Source organism: Azolla caroliniana, unplaced genomic scaffold, assembly GCF_043228905.1.
Source record: "Azolla caroliniana isolate FFs.n. ecotype wild unplaced genomic scaffold, voAzoCaro1.0.p SCAF_5, whole genome shotgun sequence".
Lineage (NCBI taxonomy): Eukaryota > Viridiplantae > Streptophyta > Polypodiopsida > Salviniales > Salviniaceae > Azolla > Azolla caroliniana.
This window is the reverse complement of record NW_028230440.1, coordinates 17,180,734-17,197,744: the sequence shown is the minus strand read 5'-3', so window position 1 is coordinate 17,197,744 and position 17,011 is coordinate 17,180,734. Positions and strand designations below refer to the sequence as shown.

At 41.2% G+C, this 17,011-nt stretch overlaps 1 protein-coding gene across 1 annotated transcript in view; it reads left to right on the top strand.

The window, feature by feature from the left end:
* LOC147864247 (callose synthase 3-like) overlaps positions 1-17,011 on the top strand; it is a 66,222-nt gene that overhangs the window by 34,660 nt on the left and 14,551 nt on the right. Inside the window, exons 2-6 of the mRNA XM_087320022.1 lie at positions 14,466-14,722; positions 15,041-15,141; positions 15,258-15,385; positions 15,509-15,593; positions 15,683-15,793. Coding sequence (XP_087176148.1) covers positions 14,530-14,722; positions 15,041-15,141; positions 15,258-15,385; positions 15,509-15,593; positions 15,683-15,793 — 618 coding nt within the window. The 5' untranslated portion in view covers positions 14,466-14,529. The remainder of the gene's footprint in view (positions 1-14,465; positions 14,723-15,040; positions 15,142-15,257; positions 15,386-15,508; positions 15,594-15,682; positions 15,794-17,011) is intronic.

Below are 17,011 nucleotides of genomic sequence, written 5' to 3'. Positions count from 1 at the left end.
GGAAGAACCCACGGAGCACCTCCAGCGGCGGCCGGTGAAGAGCACCGCTGAATCAGCCGAGAAGCGTTCGGACACACAGAAGGATGGAACGCCCGCAACTCACACTAAGCATCCCACGCCAAGGGAGGCACCGGAACCGGTTCGGAGGAAACCTGTCATAGAAGTCCCGGCAAGCCCCGTAACTCAAGTGCCGGATATACAAAGACCAACCGTCCTAGCCGGCCAAGAATAAGCAGACAAGGGGCAGCTAGCCGAAACACACTCAGAGCCGGAACGGCAAAGTGGTCAGCTGGCAGAACTAGAAGCGTAGCTCGACGCAGTAAGGCGGGACTAGCCACTGGCGAGTGAACCCATCAGCCAACTCTCCGTGCAAGCGCAACAATAGTGCACCGACAGCCAATGACTCCGGTGGATAGGAGAACAAATTGCCGGAGTAGTCGGATGCGTAGAGGCGGAGGAAAGAGCGCAAACGGAACGGTTGCTCGTCACAACCGATGAACTAGAGACGGCCCGGTCAAGGATCCGGTGCCTCGAACGAGACTTGGATCGGATTACCGAAGACATGACCAAAATGGCCTTAACCGCAACGCAAATCCAAGCATTGGTGACGCCGGTTGATCTATAGAGGAATAAGACCCCAGAGGCACAAACTGTCCCGGAGAATGATGCGGCGCAAGCCCAAGAGCTTGCAGAATTACGAGATGAACTTGCCGCACAAGAAGCAATACGGAGCCGCGAACGCAACTTGAAGAAGGCGGCTGAAGAAGAATTAAAAAAGACTGTTGAGAACCTCCACCGGGCAGAGGAAAACCTGCGTAAAGGACATCATGCTTATGACCGGCTGAAGGAGGAAAAAGAGAAATTGCTGCAGGAAAAAGACAAGTTGTGCCGGATGGCGGAGACGGAAATCGAGAGGCTGAAGGAGGAACTCCGTCAACAAAAGGACCAGGAGGACCGCGCACGCTGGTAGATCAATCAAAGGCTGAAGCAGAAGACCGATGATTTTGATCATCTGCATCGGGACTACAAGCAGCTGGAGCTGAATCGGATACACATATTTGAAGTGCCCTTCAAATACTGGAGTATCCATTTGACCGCGTTCCAGTGCTCCTTGCCGGGATTGCTCATGAACCGGCTCACCACTCCGACTGCGTATCCTATATCCGGTCGAGTACACACCATTGCGTACATTAGGCTCCCGACGGCAGAGGCATATGGAATCTTAATCATATCCGTCTTCTCTACTTTCGTCTTCGGGCTTTGCTTACCAGATAACCTGCAGTTTGCCGGAAGTGTCGATCCGACCGGTTTCGCATCTGACATGTTGAACCGGTGAAGCACCTTTGTCACGTACTTCTCCTGTGACAGCCATAATTGCTTCGCTGACCGGTCCCGAATGATGTGCATCCCCAGCATATGTCTTGCCGGACCCAAGTCTTTCATTGAGAAGGTCCGGTTGAGAGCCTTCTTCAGCATCCGTATTTTGACTTGGTCCCGTTCGACGATCAACATGTCGTCCACGTACAGAAGGAGTATCAGGAAGTCGCCTCCTTCGAACTTCTTCACAAACACGCAGTGATCGACCTGTGTCGGCACTGTTCTTCTCCCTTCCCATCCGGAGGGACCTGTCTCCCAACAGGGGGTAGGGCAGATGCGGTACCTAGTGCTTACGCGAGAGGATTTGACGAACCAGGTGGAGGGCCACGCACTCTAGAACAAGACGATTTTGGTGGTGTGCCGGTTTCTAATCGAAGAGGTAGTATGTCGGTACGGGTGCGTAGGGAAGATCATGGCGGACCGAGGAGAGTTGGACGTGCAAGAAGCTGAGGAGTTGTTTGACCGTCTAGGGGTCAAGCTCTCTCTCACCACATCATACAATCCGGAGGCCAACAGGAAGGTACAACGCAGGCATGGGCCGATCGTGAAGGCGCTGGTACGTGCGTGTGACGAACAAGTCGGGAATTGGTTGCGGCTCCTTCCTTACACATTGTGGGCGGACCGGACTACGCACACTTCGGTAACAAGGTTCATGCCAGCGGAGCTGATGTACGGGCATAAGCCTATCATGCCGGTGAACCAGACGATTTCCTCCTGGGCAACGATAGGTTGGAGAGACGAGATGAGCCGGGAGAAGTTGTTGGCGGCGCAGATTCAACAGCTCGAGCGAACACCGGAGGACGTGGAGCGTGCAAAGGCGAAGCTACATGCGGCGAGGGAGAGGAACAAAGGCCAGTTGGACCGAACGCACTGGTTGCGGCCAAAGAAGATTGAGGAAGGCGATTGGGTGCCAGTGTACGACAATAGCCTTGACAACCAACACAAGGCAACGCGCAAATTCGCGAGGAGGTGGTTCGGGCCCTACGCCGTAACGAGCGCGAATGACAACGGGACGTACCATCTTGCGGAGCTCGACGGGAGCGATTAACAGTGCCAGTAGCTGGGAAGCGGATCAAGGCGTTCAAGAAGCAGCACGAGGACGAGCCGGACCCGAGAAGCGTGATCGACGACGACGACCGGTTCGGAGCAGACGAGGATTCGGGAATTGACGGATGATTACGGGCCGGTCTTCTCTGGCGATTGTTCGTGTGTGGCGCATACCAGTGGATGCACGGTTTGGTGGGGGTGGATGTCGTGAAGAAAACCGGCCCTAAGAGGAATCAAGGAATTAAAGGCGTGAACCCGCCCTTTCACGAGTGTGCGTGAATTGATACATTGTACATAACTAGGAATAGGACTGCTGATGTAAATATACTAGGTATGACATATTTATTAGCTAGGAAATCGATGTGTATCACTGTCCGAAGGGACAGAGAATAAAGTTGATGTGTTTTGATTTAACGGCCTCCTCGGCGAGCTATAAAAGGGAGGGGAGAAGAAGAAGAAAGGATCGCGTTTTGGCGAGGATGAGGTGTTGTCGGACTGGGTATCGAGCTCTCTCCTCCTCTACCGTTGCTCTCCACTCTGTTTCTGGGTCGGTTGCCTCTGCTGTGTGTAAGCTCACGTGCTTCCAGCAGAGGCTCCACCGTGCATTCTCTGTGTCGTGTGTGTGTGCATGGGTTCTCTGTGTTGGGTCTGTTGCCGGCTTGTCGATTGTAATCTTGCATACATTGTAACCTTGTTAGTTATTGAATTCAAACTTCTGTTTTCTCTCTCTTTGTGTTCTCGTGAGTTCCCTCTACCTTGTCCGGTGAGTGTGTATCAGGTTCGAAGACTATACACGTTCAGGTCTTATTCGGCTAGTAACATTGTCGACAACGAGCAGGCCTAACCGGCGATACGCTCGCGTATTTCTCTCTCTCTCTTTTCATCTCTTAAACCCCTCGGTCCAAGACCCCCGCGGTCCCACCTTAGTTTCTCCCGTGTGAGCAGAACTACACGACAACGTATATAAACCATTCGTAAATAGTCCTTGAGTTCTCGGCCGACATATGCAATCTTCATAGTATCTGGCGTGGGATAGAGCTCAAAATGAGACTCCCAGTGGCCCAACCACGTGCAGATTGCTTCTTCGGTTCTTTCCTTTTTTTCTCCCGTAAATGGCTTAACGACAAACGATGGTTCACCCTATCGCTCATCAGGTCTATTAGTTTCACATTGTAAACTAATCACATGTGCCTCGAGATCACTTTGATATTGCCGAAGTTCGGTCATCTGTTAAGTGGTGAAACTAAGGTATTGGGTTATTTGCGAAAAATACATCGCAATGGACATTTGTCCAGGAGGATTTCCTTGAGTTCCTTCCGCTTGAGCGGATGACATCGGGTCATTATTTTGAGCCATTGAATGGTTATTTCTGGCAAAGAAATAGGATAAGGTCAGACAAATAGTCATAACATCATGTCATGATGTAAACATATCATGCGCAAACATTAATCGATATCATGATCTCACGTCAATACCCCTCTAGACATATGAGATGAGGTTCAAGCTCAGGTTACTATGGTAACACAAAGGTGTTTTAAAAACCATGGGGGTGACAAATTAATGTCTTTCCCTTATCTCTATATCGATTTTTTCATGGCGGTTCTCCGAGTCTCAACCATGTATGTTCACGTCATGAGTAGTTTATACACGAAAAAAATGTTAACAATAAACTATGTTTCTGAGCCCACATATGTGGTTGCGGCTCTTTAAGTCCTATTACGAGGACCCTGAAATGCACTTAGACCTCAAGTCTAAACATGTGTTATACTGATATGTATCAACAATGTTATATGGTCTTGGTCATATTTAAACTCGAGACCTCGAGAACAAATGCATTAAACACTTGAGCCAACCAAGTAGGTTGCTCTTCTTGAATGTTTAATGCTTCATTCGTATGAGAGATATGTGAGGCATTTGCCCATATATGTTTTTTTAAAAGAAACATATATGTCAAGAGTCCTTATTTCCCCCTCGTTTACTACAAAATATGTTGGTACGTTACCTACCTCAAGTCTCATAATTACAATGGCATACGCCAAAGTGTAACCTAATGGTCAAGCCAAATGAGCCCTCTTTTCGTAGTAGGCCCACGTGGCCCATCATATGGTTACGTCATTACGAATGCCTCTCGTAAGAATGATCTCATGGTGGCATCGCATCCATGTAACGAGGGAGGGATGTTGGATATGTGTGTCATAGGAGCGACCTCACATGAAGTGGGTCAAGCCCTACGTTCTCAACATCATTGTGGCTATATGCATTTCTTTACGTAATAAAATCGAAGTCACCAACAGGAATGTCAACAATAAAAAATTGTTGAAAAAAGGGATGGTGACAACGCCATTCTCACAAAAATGTGAGGACGGCCACCAAGATCCCCAAAAAGTAAAACATTCGATATAAAGATCACGTAATATCAAATATACACATATGTTTATTTATCACATATATATGATCAAATACGTATACACGTGACCACATATGCGTATATTTTAAAGAAATCGTAACATCAAATAGCCAACATATGATGAAATTGAGACACGTAATCGAGGCATGTAGCCTCGACGCACACGAAACATCCAAAAATAAGGGTTAATTGTAATACGCAATTGAGATATTGACCTCATACGCATACGACACCAAACGCATATCATTTACAACAAAATCGAGGTATTGACCTCATACACATATGTAACATATGTATGTGAGCGTAATACGCAATTGAGGTATTAACCTCGTACGCATACGACACTAATCACATATTAAATATATGTCAAATGAGGTATTGACCTCATACACATATGTAAACGTTTTATACAACCAATTAATTACCACTACAACATCATTGAATTAATGAAAACAATTATATCTAGACTATAGACATGATTAGATGGGAGAAGAAAAAATAGAAAAATAAATAAGGAAAGAGTTACCGAAGTTCCTTTGTTGATCGTTGTCTGGATCAAGGTCGACCGCACATCGATCGATCACCATCAATCAACAAAACAAAAGACAACAAAAGAAACATTAGCACATTAGCTTTGATACCAACTATTATAGACATGAACTAATGTAACCATTAGATAAGGATAGAATATAGATAAATAGATAGAAAGGAGAGAGAGAAAGAAGGGTGCCGATCCACCCGACCACCCTCGAGCGAAGGGATCAAGAAGGACTCGAGCCTTGATCGGCGTCCCATACCACCGTCGTGGCGTCGAGTCATACCTGGTGTTGGCACGCTCACTACAAGAGTTGACCCACCACAAGACAGAGTCTCAACGTAGTCAACAAGATGCCGAAATGAGGGTAGTTAGGCCTCTTATTTATAGTGATACCCAAGGCCCCCAGACAAGTTCACACTTGGCCTAATGGGTTGTCTCAATCCCGAGGATTAAAAGTAATCCTCCCCTTCTTTACACTCTCGTTTAACCCTCACACTTATCCACGTGTATAGAATACTACGGTAAATTCTCACCACGGGATATTATATGGTCATGCCCGTAACACTCCCTCCCTCCCTCTCTTTCTCTTTTTGTGCATCTCGTTTATTTTCTTTCTGTTCTAGCCTCTGCTTTCTCCGTTGCTCCTCCTCTCTCTTTTCCGGTCTCCTCCATTTCCTTCTGTACTACGATTCTTCAAACCTCCCACCACTAGGAAGAGAATGCAAGGAAAAATTTCATCATATCCAAGGAAGTTCATTAGGTAGGCCTAGCAAAAAGGCAAAAACTCAAGGTAATATGGAATCGGGAAAAAGTGATATCCAACAAGAGTATGTTGAAACCATAAACATTTCAGGTCAATTATATCACATTAATCGATCACTTTTCTAATGAAGAAACATATGGTATGAACGTCAAACACATAAGGAAAATTTTTAAAGAAACCCCAAAAAAATTCAGAAAACCCCTAAATGCATAACTCGGTTAAGTGCGCTCGTCACCCATGTGTTCAAAGTGTGAACTTAACCGAGTGGTTACTGTATGTACACCGTATGTATGTATCACGTATGGATTTCAATCATACTTGGAGCCATTTCACGTATGAGTATGATACGAATACTCACATATGAGTATGGCACAAATGGGAAGTATGGTTTGAAGTTACAACTATGTGCATGTATATATATATAGATAAGTTCTAATACTTAATAAATATTGATGAGTTTGCTCTACACTTAATACTATAGATAAATTATCATGATAAGAAGTAATTCCTTGGCTTTTTGCACTATTGTGTAACATTCTTTATAAGGTCAATCCATAAATGGGAAGAATTATCACGATAAGAAGAAATACTTAACAATATATATGAATTATCATGATAAGAAGTAAATCCTTGGCTTTTTGCAATATTGTGTAACATTCTTTATAAAGTCAATATCACCAACATGGTGACTTGTACAAAAATGTCACCACATAGTTGATATTGTCTAACAAATATAACATGCATTTGTTGTTCTATGCCACCTTGTTTTATGTGTTGGCTATTAAAAACAATTGAATATTTTAGACCATATGATTAATATCTTTATTAGGTAAAACTCGGTCATCCATTCATATACACTACAAAACTTTATGAAATACAAAATGTGCCAATGAGCATATCCATAAATAAAAAATTGTGCCAAGGAGTATATTCATATACAGAATGCACAAAAGAGTATATTCACATACAGAATGTGCAAAAGAGTATATTCATATACATGATCAAGAGTATACAAAATAGGCCTTCATATACAATCCAAGGCATATACAAAATGTTCTCTCTATAAAATTGGTTGATTCATATACATACAAAGGCAACTACAATGTGGAACATATACAAAATTGGTTGATTCATATACATAACAAGGCAACGTTATATCGTAATGCAAATAGTTTTCTCTTATTTGCAGGGGACATTGGTAGGCGGTTTTCTATTTCAAGATCTGTACGATAGGGATGTCCACTTGCTCCTTTCCTATTTTTACTAGTATCTGAAGCATTTTTTGTACATTTAAATTCTCAATATGTAAATATTAAAGGTTTAGCACTACCAATGGCAAATGCTGGTGTGGATAGCGAATTCGTTGATGATACAACTTTATATGTTCAGGCCTCACATTGTAATTTGTTACAGGTGCAAAAGGCCGTGGATGATTTCTCAGATGCAGCGGGTGCATTGATAAATTGGGATAAATCATTTGGTTTTTGGGTCGCTTCGAGAGATCCGCCAGTTAATGTACCTTCCTTAGGATTCACATGGATACCTCAAGGTCAATCTATTAGGTATCTAGGTTGTCGAGTGGGTGTGGGATTAAAGACAAAAGATATGATTGCGCCCTTATTGTTAAGATTAAGAAATAAGTTAGTATATTGGAATAAAGAAAAATTATCCTTAGCTGGACGGGTAGTTGTAGCTAATTCGGTGTTGTTGTCCTCGATTTGGTATATAGCATCTACATGGTTGTTTTCTAGGTCAATAATGTTGAAAGTTCAACGTTTAGTATGAAATTTTATTTGGGGAAACAATATGTCAGACAATTCTGTAGGAAAGGTAGCTTGGTCTGTTCTGATACAATCTAACCAAAAAGGAGGTTTAGGTTTGATTGATCCATTTATGCAAAGCAAAGCTTTACTTACTAAACATGTTGTTAGGAGTTTATTGCCAAGAGAGGAGTTATGGAAAAAGCTATGGATTCAACAATTACATAAGGTCAAGCCTTCAGTAGGTGGTCAATGGAAGGATAGTCTTAGATGGTTCTTTAATGCAGATTTCCAACTACCTAAGTCCAATGATGGATCATTGCGTTTCTTCAATGGAATTTTTCGAGCATGGGAAAGTCTTCGGCAAGCACTTGTTTTCTTGCCACCGAAAAGCTATCATCAATTTATGTGTCAACCATTGATATGGAATCCTTTATTTACTGATGAAGCTGCATGTGTTTTGGGTTTACGCCCTAGGTTATCATGGGCTGCAATGGACAATGGACCAACTCATACGATTGCGGATTGGATAAAGTTTATGCAGTCCTCTACGCAGGATCAAAGGAATAGGTTATCTAACTTAAGAGGCGCTCAAATCATGTTATCACAATTGTCCATGGTGTATCAGGTCACAGTGCCAACATTGTAATTTGATCATTTTCAGAGTTGGTACGGTATGTTCTCGACACTCAATATACTCATAGGATCTCGGTTATATCATTAAAATGGCAACCTCTATTTTTATGAAGTTTTGGACAATGGTAGGTTGATACTAGTGGATGAGGAGTCTCTAATCATTTCCGCTGCGAAGAAATTGCCAATGCGAGTAATTGCTAGATTAGATAAAAATATATATATCGATCCTAGTCCACTAATTGCTAATTTCTCATCTCATATTTCGGTGTTAGACTCTAAACCAATTGATGACCTACAGTGGGATCCATCGGATTATGGTTGGAAATTGTAAATGTCTAACTCTTCGACTAAGGTCCTTCCTTTCTTCACATATTCAATGGCGTTTGGTAGGAATTTTATGTTGAAGCAAACCGAGCCGATACCTGTTGGAAAAAAGTATTAGGAGGAAGGTAATGTTTCATCTACTCATATGGTGATGTTTTGGAAACCGTTTTGGTCAATTAAATGCATGAATAAGATATTGCATTTTTGGTGGTTGATGATTCATTATGCATTGCCAATAGGTGATTTGTTGAGGGGATCGGTGAGTAATCAGTCATGTATTATGTGTGGGTTTGCGGATGAGACATTGTATCATGTATTTTGGGAATGTGTTTCCGCAAAAAGTTTTTGGTGTCGAATTCTTAGGCTTCTAGGCCATAAGTATAGGTTGGCTATTTTCACGTGGGGTGCAGTCTTCTGGGGAATGTTGGATCAACAAAGGGCTTTTTATCATTATAATCATTCTTCCTTGTCTTTACATGTAAGAAGTTTTCAGGTATATTCTACTTCAAGCTCCTTGCAGGGAATCAAGTTCTTCTCGCGGAGTTATGTTTGGCAGATTGTCTCCTCGTTGTCTCTATGGGTTCTTTAGAAAGCTAGGTGTTCCAAGTTATACAATGATGAAGACAATCACGTTGTGGATCAGGTAAAGTCTTTTTGGAACTTATTAGTACATACGGTTAAAGGTGAATATGATAGTTATAAGGGCTCTAGAAACACATCTATTCGAAAAAGAAGGAGATTTTGATGAGTTTGGTCAGCTATTCCTATAATGTTAGATGCATGCACTGAGGTTAGGTGGAACTATGTACCACCTCGTTGGTTGTTCCCGCCACCGGTACCATTCTTACTGCGAACAACATGAGCCAACCTGGAGGAGACGGTTGCGGCATGTAGGAAGGCTATTTTAATGTATAAGGTGGTGGTGACAAGTGAAGATAGCCATATGGTGGATGAAGACATGAGGATGAGGGATGATGTTGTGGGTGCTGAAGCAAAGTAGTATAAGAAGGATTTTAGTGGTATGAGGCAGAATTCCTATGATAATCGGAGACATCAAGATGGTGGATGTGGACATGAGGAAATTGGTTTTCTGTTTTTGTGATCAGGATGACTGATGTTGGTGGGGGTTGTCGCAGATTATTATGAGAAGGTGAGGATTTTTTCCACTCATTTGTTGGTTGTTAGTGTAACAGGATTTTTGAGGTAATCAGTGATATGGCAAGAAGGTCAACGAGATGCTTTAGATCAGGGCTTACTTATGAAGATGTTATGGTTATGATAGGTTGAGGGATGATGGTGATGGGGTTTGAAGCATATTTGTCATCACAAGAGGATGAGTAGTGATGGTGTGAGGGTTGTAGCAGATCATGAGTGGAGGAGAAAACATTTTTCACTTATTTTTTGTTATTTGCACGGACCTTGGTGGATTTTAGCAATAATAGGCGGGAATCCTGAGAGAATCGGAGATGGCGAGAGGGTAGATGGGGACATGACGAAGCCGGTTTTTTGTTTTTGTGATCAAGATGAGTGATGTTTGTGTGGGGGCTGAAGCAAATTATTATGAGAAGGTGAGGAATTGTTTTTCACTCATTTTTGGCTGTTACTACAGGATCGCGATAATCGGTGAGATGGAATAGGGTCAACGAGATGCTCCGTATATGGGCTGAGTTAAGAAGATATTATGGTTCTCATAGGTTGCGGGATGATGGCAATGGGATTTGAAGCATGTTCGTCACGGCGAGAGGATGAGTGGTGTTGGTGTGAGGGCCAAAGAAGATCATGAGGGGATGATGAATCATTTTTCACTTATTTTGTTGTTAGTTGCACAGGACATTGGTGGTGGTATTCGGCGAGATGGTGGATGTGGATTGAATGAAGCAATTTGTCTGTTTTTAGGAGTGATGATGGTGGGGGGGACCGATGCTGATCATGAGGGGATGAGGAACCATTTTTCACTTATTTTGTTTTTAATTGCACAGAACATTTGTGCTATTCGGCGAGATGGTTGATGTGGACTGAATGAAGCAATTTCTCTATTCTTAAGAGTGAACATGGTGTGGGGATCGAAGCAGATGGTGTGAGGTGTGAAGGACATAGTTCATCTTGTTTATAGGGAGATTATTACAAGTACTTTTCAATTTTCGTGGAGATGAAGGACATGGTCGTTTTGATTTCGGAGATGATACATGGGGGCTATCCATGGCAACCCATCACGTTTTACCCAAGTGCCAGGTGCATCATGGACTATTTTGGTGTCTTCAAATGTTGTGTACAAAACATTTGTCAAATAACATCACCCTAGTGGACAGTTAGGTGATGGTGAACAACTCCAGTATTGGCAAAATCAAAGGCATATATGGAGTTTTTAGTCTACTAGCCAGGGTGGACAACTAGGATATGTTGACTAGGATTACCACCAAGATATGTAAAGATATGTATTCTCTTGGACCACAGGAATTTGTTTATAGGTTAAGAATGGGTCTTGTTGGCAAAGGCTGAGAGAGTTTTCATGGACATAATTAGCCTTATCTTGCCAAACGTCATCGTTTATATTTAGTCTTTTTATAGACACTTGTGGAGTAGAAACTATTATGTACAAATTGTATATTGCCTTTGGCATTGTTAATGTTAATATCAATGGAGTATAGTTTTTGTGAAAAAAAAACTACAATACAAAAGTGGTTGATTCATATACAAAATTTGCCATGATGGCTATGAAATCGGAAATCCCAAAATCCTTCGAGTCCATTTCACCATGTTTTTCCAAAGGAGAATAATGTCCTTGTGTGTGAACAACTCCTCTATATCCTATAAAAAAGGTGTGGCTATAAGAACCCAACCATTATTGATAAAAGTTCCATGCAATCCACATGTCAGGCTATAGTTACAAAATCGGAAGATGTGAAGTCTTGGATGAACTCCTCCACTAGCATATGAATGGTCCGCGTCACGTAATAGTCACAGTCCCACCCATTGGGTTATGTTGGGATGTACACTTGGTGATATCGAACCTCCATTATGATGCAATAGTCATTGTTGCCATTACATATGGTTCATATGGCCACCTCTGGTAGTCTTTTCAAAGTGCATGTTGCATTATTATTAAGTGGATCACAAGAGAGTACCTACTTGGTCACCTTCGTAGCATTGACATCCTGTGGACTATGTCACATCTTCGTCCACAATACCCAATGCCCCCAGTGCAATGTGTGTAATGATGATGAAATCACGTTCAGGCACCTGTCCTAGGATGTCCTCCACCTTATAACTTTGTATGTGAAGTTGCACCCGAAGTGGGTCTACAATGTGGAACTGCTCAGACACATCTTGGAGCATAGTATACTCCATCCACATTGTGAACAAACCCATAGTCCACGTGGATGCCATTTGTCCCTTTGTGCACAACATTCTCAAATCAATTTTAGCCACGTAAATCGAAAAGCTCAAGTCTGCGGCATGCTAGATGGAACCTGTTTTGAAAAAGGGGGGGGGGGTTACGTTGAGGTGAGTGTCATTGGTAGCAAGAAGATAAAACACATAGCAAATACTTGGCAAACGATTTAGGTTGTCCTGTCCCATCCTTATGTAGCTTTACCAAACTCGATGTGAATAGTTCCCACATCAGGTGCACCCTCGTTAGAGCCAGATGTATCCTTAAATTCCTTCGGGTCCACATCCCTACATTTGACTTGGCATTCACCCCTCTTGATTCATTTTGCTATTATGATCCCATTTTTCGAATCCAAAACCCCAAAACCCATTTTAACAATCCATAACATTATTAAGAAACTACATAGCATGTACAACCCTATTCTTCGATTCTGAATACACAAAACCGTGAGTCATATACAATATGTACAAACCCCCGAATGCTTTGCAAGTGGTGTCACTGATCATAACGTAGGCAACAAAGCTGAACGTAATGTCGAAAAATCTATGATTTGAAAATACGTCTAGAAAAGCTCAAATCTCCGATTTGAAAAAGGTCAAAAAAATCGACAGGTGCTTGCTTCTTTTTTTTAATACCCTAAACCCTTCTAAGTCGAGGGTCCGATTTGAGCAGGGTGTTTGACATTTATGAGAGCAGGGTGTCAGGTGATACTGATGGGTCGGGTGTCGGGTGATAGGTTATTCGCTAGCGCGCTATCCACAATTGGGTGGTGCAGATCGCGGCCAAGCACCCAAACATATGTACACACCGACCCATGGCCAGGCCGCAATTACCTCTCCAACCCACTTTACATATACATTACATATGTATGTATGTATGTATGTATGTATGTATGTACATACACATTTGGCTGCAAGTTAGAAACGTCGAAGAAGCAGCCGTGCGCGCGCGTGTGTCACGTGTGACCCCCCCCCCTCCATCTCTCTCTCTCTCTCTCTCTCTCTCTCTTTCTCTCTCTCAATTTTTGAATTTGCTAAATCCTTACTCTTCCTTGTTCCTCCTCACTACTACTACTACTACTACTACTACTACTACTACAGTCTACTGCTACAGTCTACTACCACTAAGTAGTAGTAACAAGTAGCCAGTAGTAGCAGTAGCAGTAGCGGGAGGAGGATCTGAGAGATGAGTTTCTTCTGACGCCTAAACGCTTCACTCTCTCCCTCTCTCTCCCTCTCTTGGATCCCAATAGCCACACCTCCAGGTAGTTTTTCTTTATATTTATTTTAGCCCTTGCTCTTATAAGAGGAAATGTAACCCATTGTTATGTTGAGAAGCTTTAGTTGGCTCCGAAAGTTTTTTTTTTTGTAAACCTTAGATTTGGATGCAGACATGTAGATACTTTCAAGGCTTGTCTAACGTGAAGGTCAAAAAATAGACAAAGTAAATTTGACAAAGTAAAAAATAGCTTAGTTATCTACATTTAAAGAGTTATATTTCGAATAAGAATGTGCTTTATAAATCCTAACCTCGAAGTGTTTCATAGTGTGAAGGTTTTTTTTTTTTTTTTTTTTTTTTTTTTGGGTGAGAGTATATATTTCTAAGATTTTAAATTGGACATCGTCCTATTTATTTATTGAATTTCAAATTCGATCAATCTATTTGTTTACTTAAGTACATTTATCGGATTTTATGTGTTCTCACTGAACATAAATTTGTTTGTTGTGCTGAATGTATTTGTAGGGTTAAATATTACATTTCAATACTCTACCTCATTATGACAAACATAAAAACTGTAGGCTCATAAATCCAGTTAGTACCTTTTTTTATTTACCGTGGTGATAGCATTTGTGGTATGGTGCATTTTTTGATCCATCAATTCGTCTTAAATTCTATACGAGCACATGTATGGTCTGAATCTGTATGAATTCATTGGGTGTCTCTTAACGGAGAGACACTGTATTGGTTTTAAAATCGTAGCTTGCAAATTACTATTGCAAAGGCTTAAAGCTACGAAATAATAAGCCTTTTACTCTTCTAATAATGCTTATCAATCTCTTTTTGAAAAGGCCACATAATATTTTATGGTTTTTGTGAAGGTTTATGCCTTATTTTTGCCTTATGAAGGTTTTTAATTCTGTGTGAAGGTTTATGCCTTCTTGTAAAATTTCCTGTGTGAAAATAAGTGGCAATAAATCACATTATTATACTCTTGTTTTCAGGAAGTGGTTCCTTACATGATTGAAAGAAAACCCTAATAGTAACGTTCAAGTTCTTTAGAATCAGATGGAGAACTTCCTACGTAGCCTTGATGGAGGGAAGAATCAAAGAAGAATTCAACGGACCCTGACTACTTCCAGTCATGGCGCCTTTTCTGAGATGGACTCTGAGGTGGTGCCATCATCTCTGGCTGGGATTGCACATATTCTTCGAGTTGCTAATGAAATTGAAGAAGAAAAACCTCGTGTAGCGTATCTCTGTAAGACTCTTTTATGATCAATCCCTGATTAATTCTGTTGATAGCGCAGTGTTCTATAACGAATTCCTATTTTAAATTATGAGGTGTGTTTTAAACATTTGAGGTTATGCATTGATAAGGTAAGCATATTCAGGTTATTTCCACATGCACCATATCAGTTATGCACAAACATGTGGTAATGCTTCAGAATCTCACAATTTCAAAAATTGTAATGACTAACTTACTTGAAATCACAGGCAATGAATGTCACATGTGTGCGTCCTTGCATTCTCAAATTAAAACTGTGAATTTGTGAACTTTGGATGGTCTGTTTTACAGGCCGTTTTTATGCATTTGATAAAGCACATAAATTGGATCCGACATCAGCAGGACGAGGGGTCCGGCAGTTTAAAACAGCACTACTTCAGAAGTTGGAACGGGTATACACTTCATTTGATTTATTGAATTATTTTTACTATGTTGATTAGTTTTTGTTTTGTCAAACAAGTGCAATGTTCACAGATGAATATGCAATTTATTTTCTTCTCTGTTCCAGGATGATGATGCGACTCTCAGTAAAAGGTCAGCCAAAAGTGATGGAAGGGAGATGCAAAACTATTATGAAGAATTCTACTCGAAGTATGTAAAGTCATTAGAAGAAACAACTGGTGCTAACATGGATCGGTATGTGTTAGATGCCTCCTTTCCAAATCCAAAATCTGGAAAAAAATTGTAACACTTATAGTAAAATCATAGAGGTTGGAGAGAGTTTAGATAGCAATTGGAGACAACATTTTGTTGACACAGGGCTTATTTGGCTAAGACATACCAGACAGCAGCTGTTCTCTTTGATGTACTGAAGGCAGTAAATCAGACAGAGTTAGATCCCCAGGTAACAATTGTATTTAGTAGAAAGCATAAGAAAAAATTACTGGTTTTTCTTTCTGACAGGATATATGCTTCATCTGTGTATATAAACAGACCGAGAGGAAAGGGAAAGAAGTTGAAGCTAAAAAGGAGATTTTAATTGCCTACAACATATTACCATTGGATCCAGCTAGTTCATCAGAAGCAATCATGACTTTTCCAGAGGTGTGACAATCAAGATTGGAAGAAAAGAAAATGTTGTCTTTGCCATGAATACTTAATTTGGTTACAATACTTAATGTCTAACAATGAGATGATTTAGAGCTTAGAAGGGCGGCTATGGTACTGAGTACTGTGAGAAAGTTTATTGGAAGGACTGAGTCTGACTCACCTTATGCTGGGCACTTGGATCTGTGCAAATTGAAAGGGATAGAGTGTTAGATCTCTCTATCTCTTGTAATTGTTTACAGCAGCAACCACTAAAGGGTTATCAGCTTCTGGTAGAAATACTTTGATAGGTTAAATGCTAGGGGAGCGCCATAATGTTTATGACGTAGTATTGATCTGTGAAGGTTCGTATATGAAGATATTTCTACATCCTTTTAACAATGAGAGACATGAAAAATCATTAACAATTCCTGAAAAGGAGGTGATCAGCTCCATCTTCCTGTACAGGTGCCTTGTTACAATCTCACTCCAATCCCTAGCCCTGCCTTAGGCATCCCTCTTCTTGTGGTCGAGCTAACAACTCTCAGCATAGCTGCTACGGTTCAAGAAGAGAAGGCTTTATGGATGACTTAGCAAAGATGGAAGGCAAGAAGAGTGTAATAGAGGCTAATTTAGCTCTTAAGAGGACCAAGGTTTGATTGGAAGCTTTTGAATGCAATTTGATTTTTTCTTATTACCCCGCAGAGATTGGTAGGGAGATGCGTGGGGGGCTTCTCAGCCTTAACTTCCCACAAGTCAGTACTCTTTCTGTACATTGTTGATCAGGACACAGGCCTTTGACTCAGTGGCTCGTCATGGAACATCAAGAAGGATAACCTCTCTTCTTTTTTGTACATACCCTTGGTTTCCTCTCTCATTATCTTCAGCATCATTCCTGCTAGTGGGCCTTGAACATAACTGAATGCTATCCTATATAGATATGTATATTTGCTCACCTACTTATAGCTAGGTAGGTTACTGAATCCCGCTCGCGTAGTCATGGTGGAATGAAAGAAAGAACAGAAATCAGAAATTGAAGTTGTCTCTATATCCAAATAGATTCCTCATGGAAGGGTATTGAATAATATGGATAAGACTATACCAACAAGCAGTATACTTTCTACGTGATCTGCTTTGTGGCTCATATGAAAGTGAGACTTATTAGCAAATATTTCCATAACTCTGAGAGGTTTTTCATTTTTCTATCTCTATTATAAAAAAGGATAAAAACTAAGC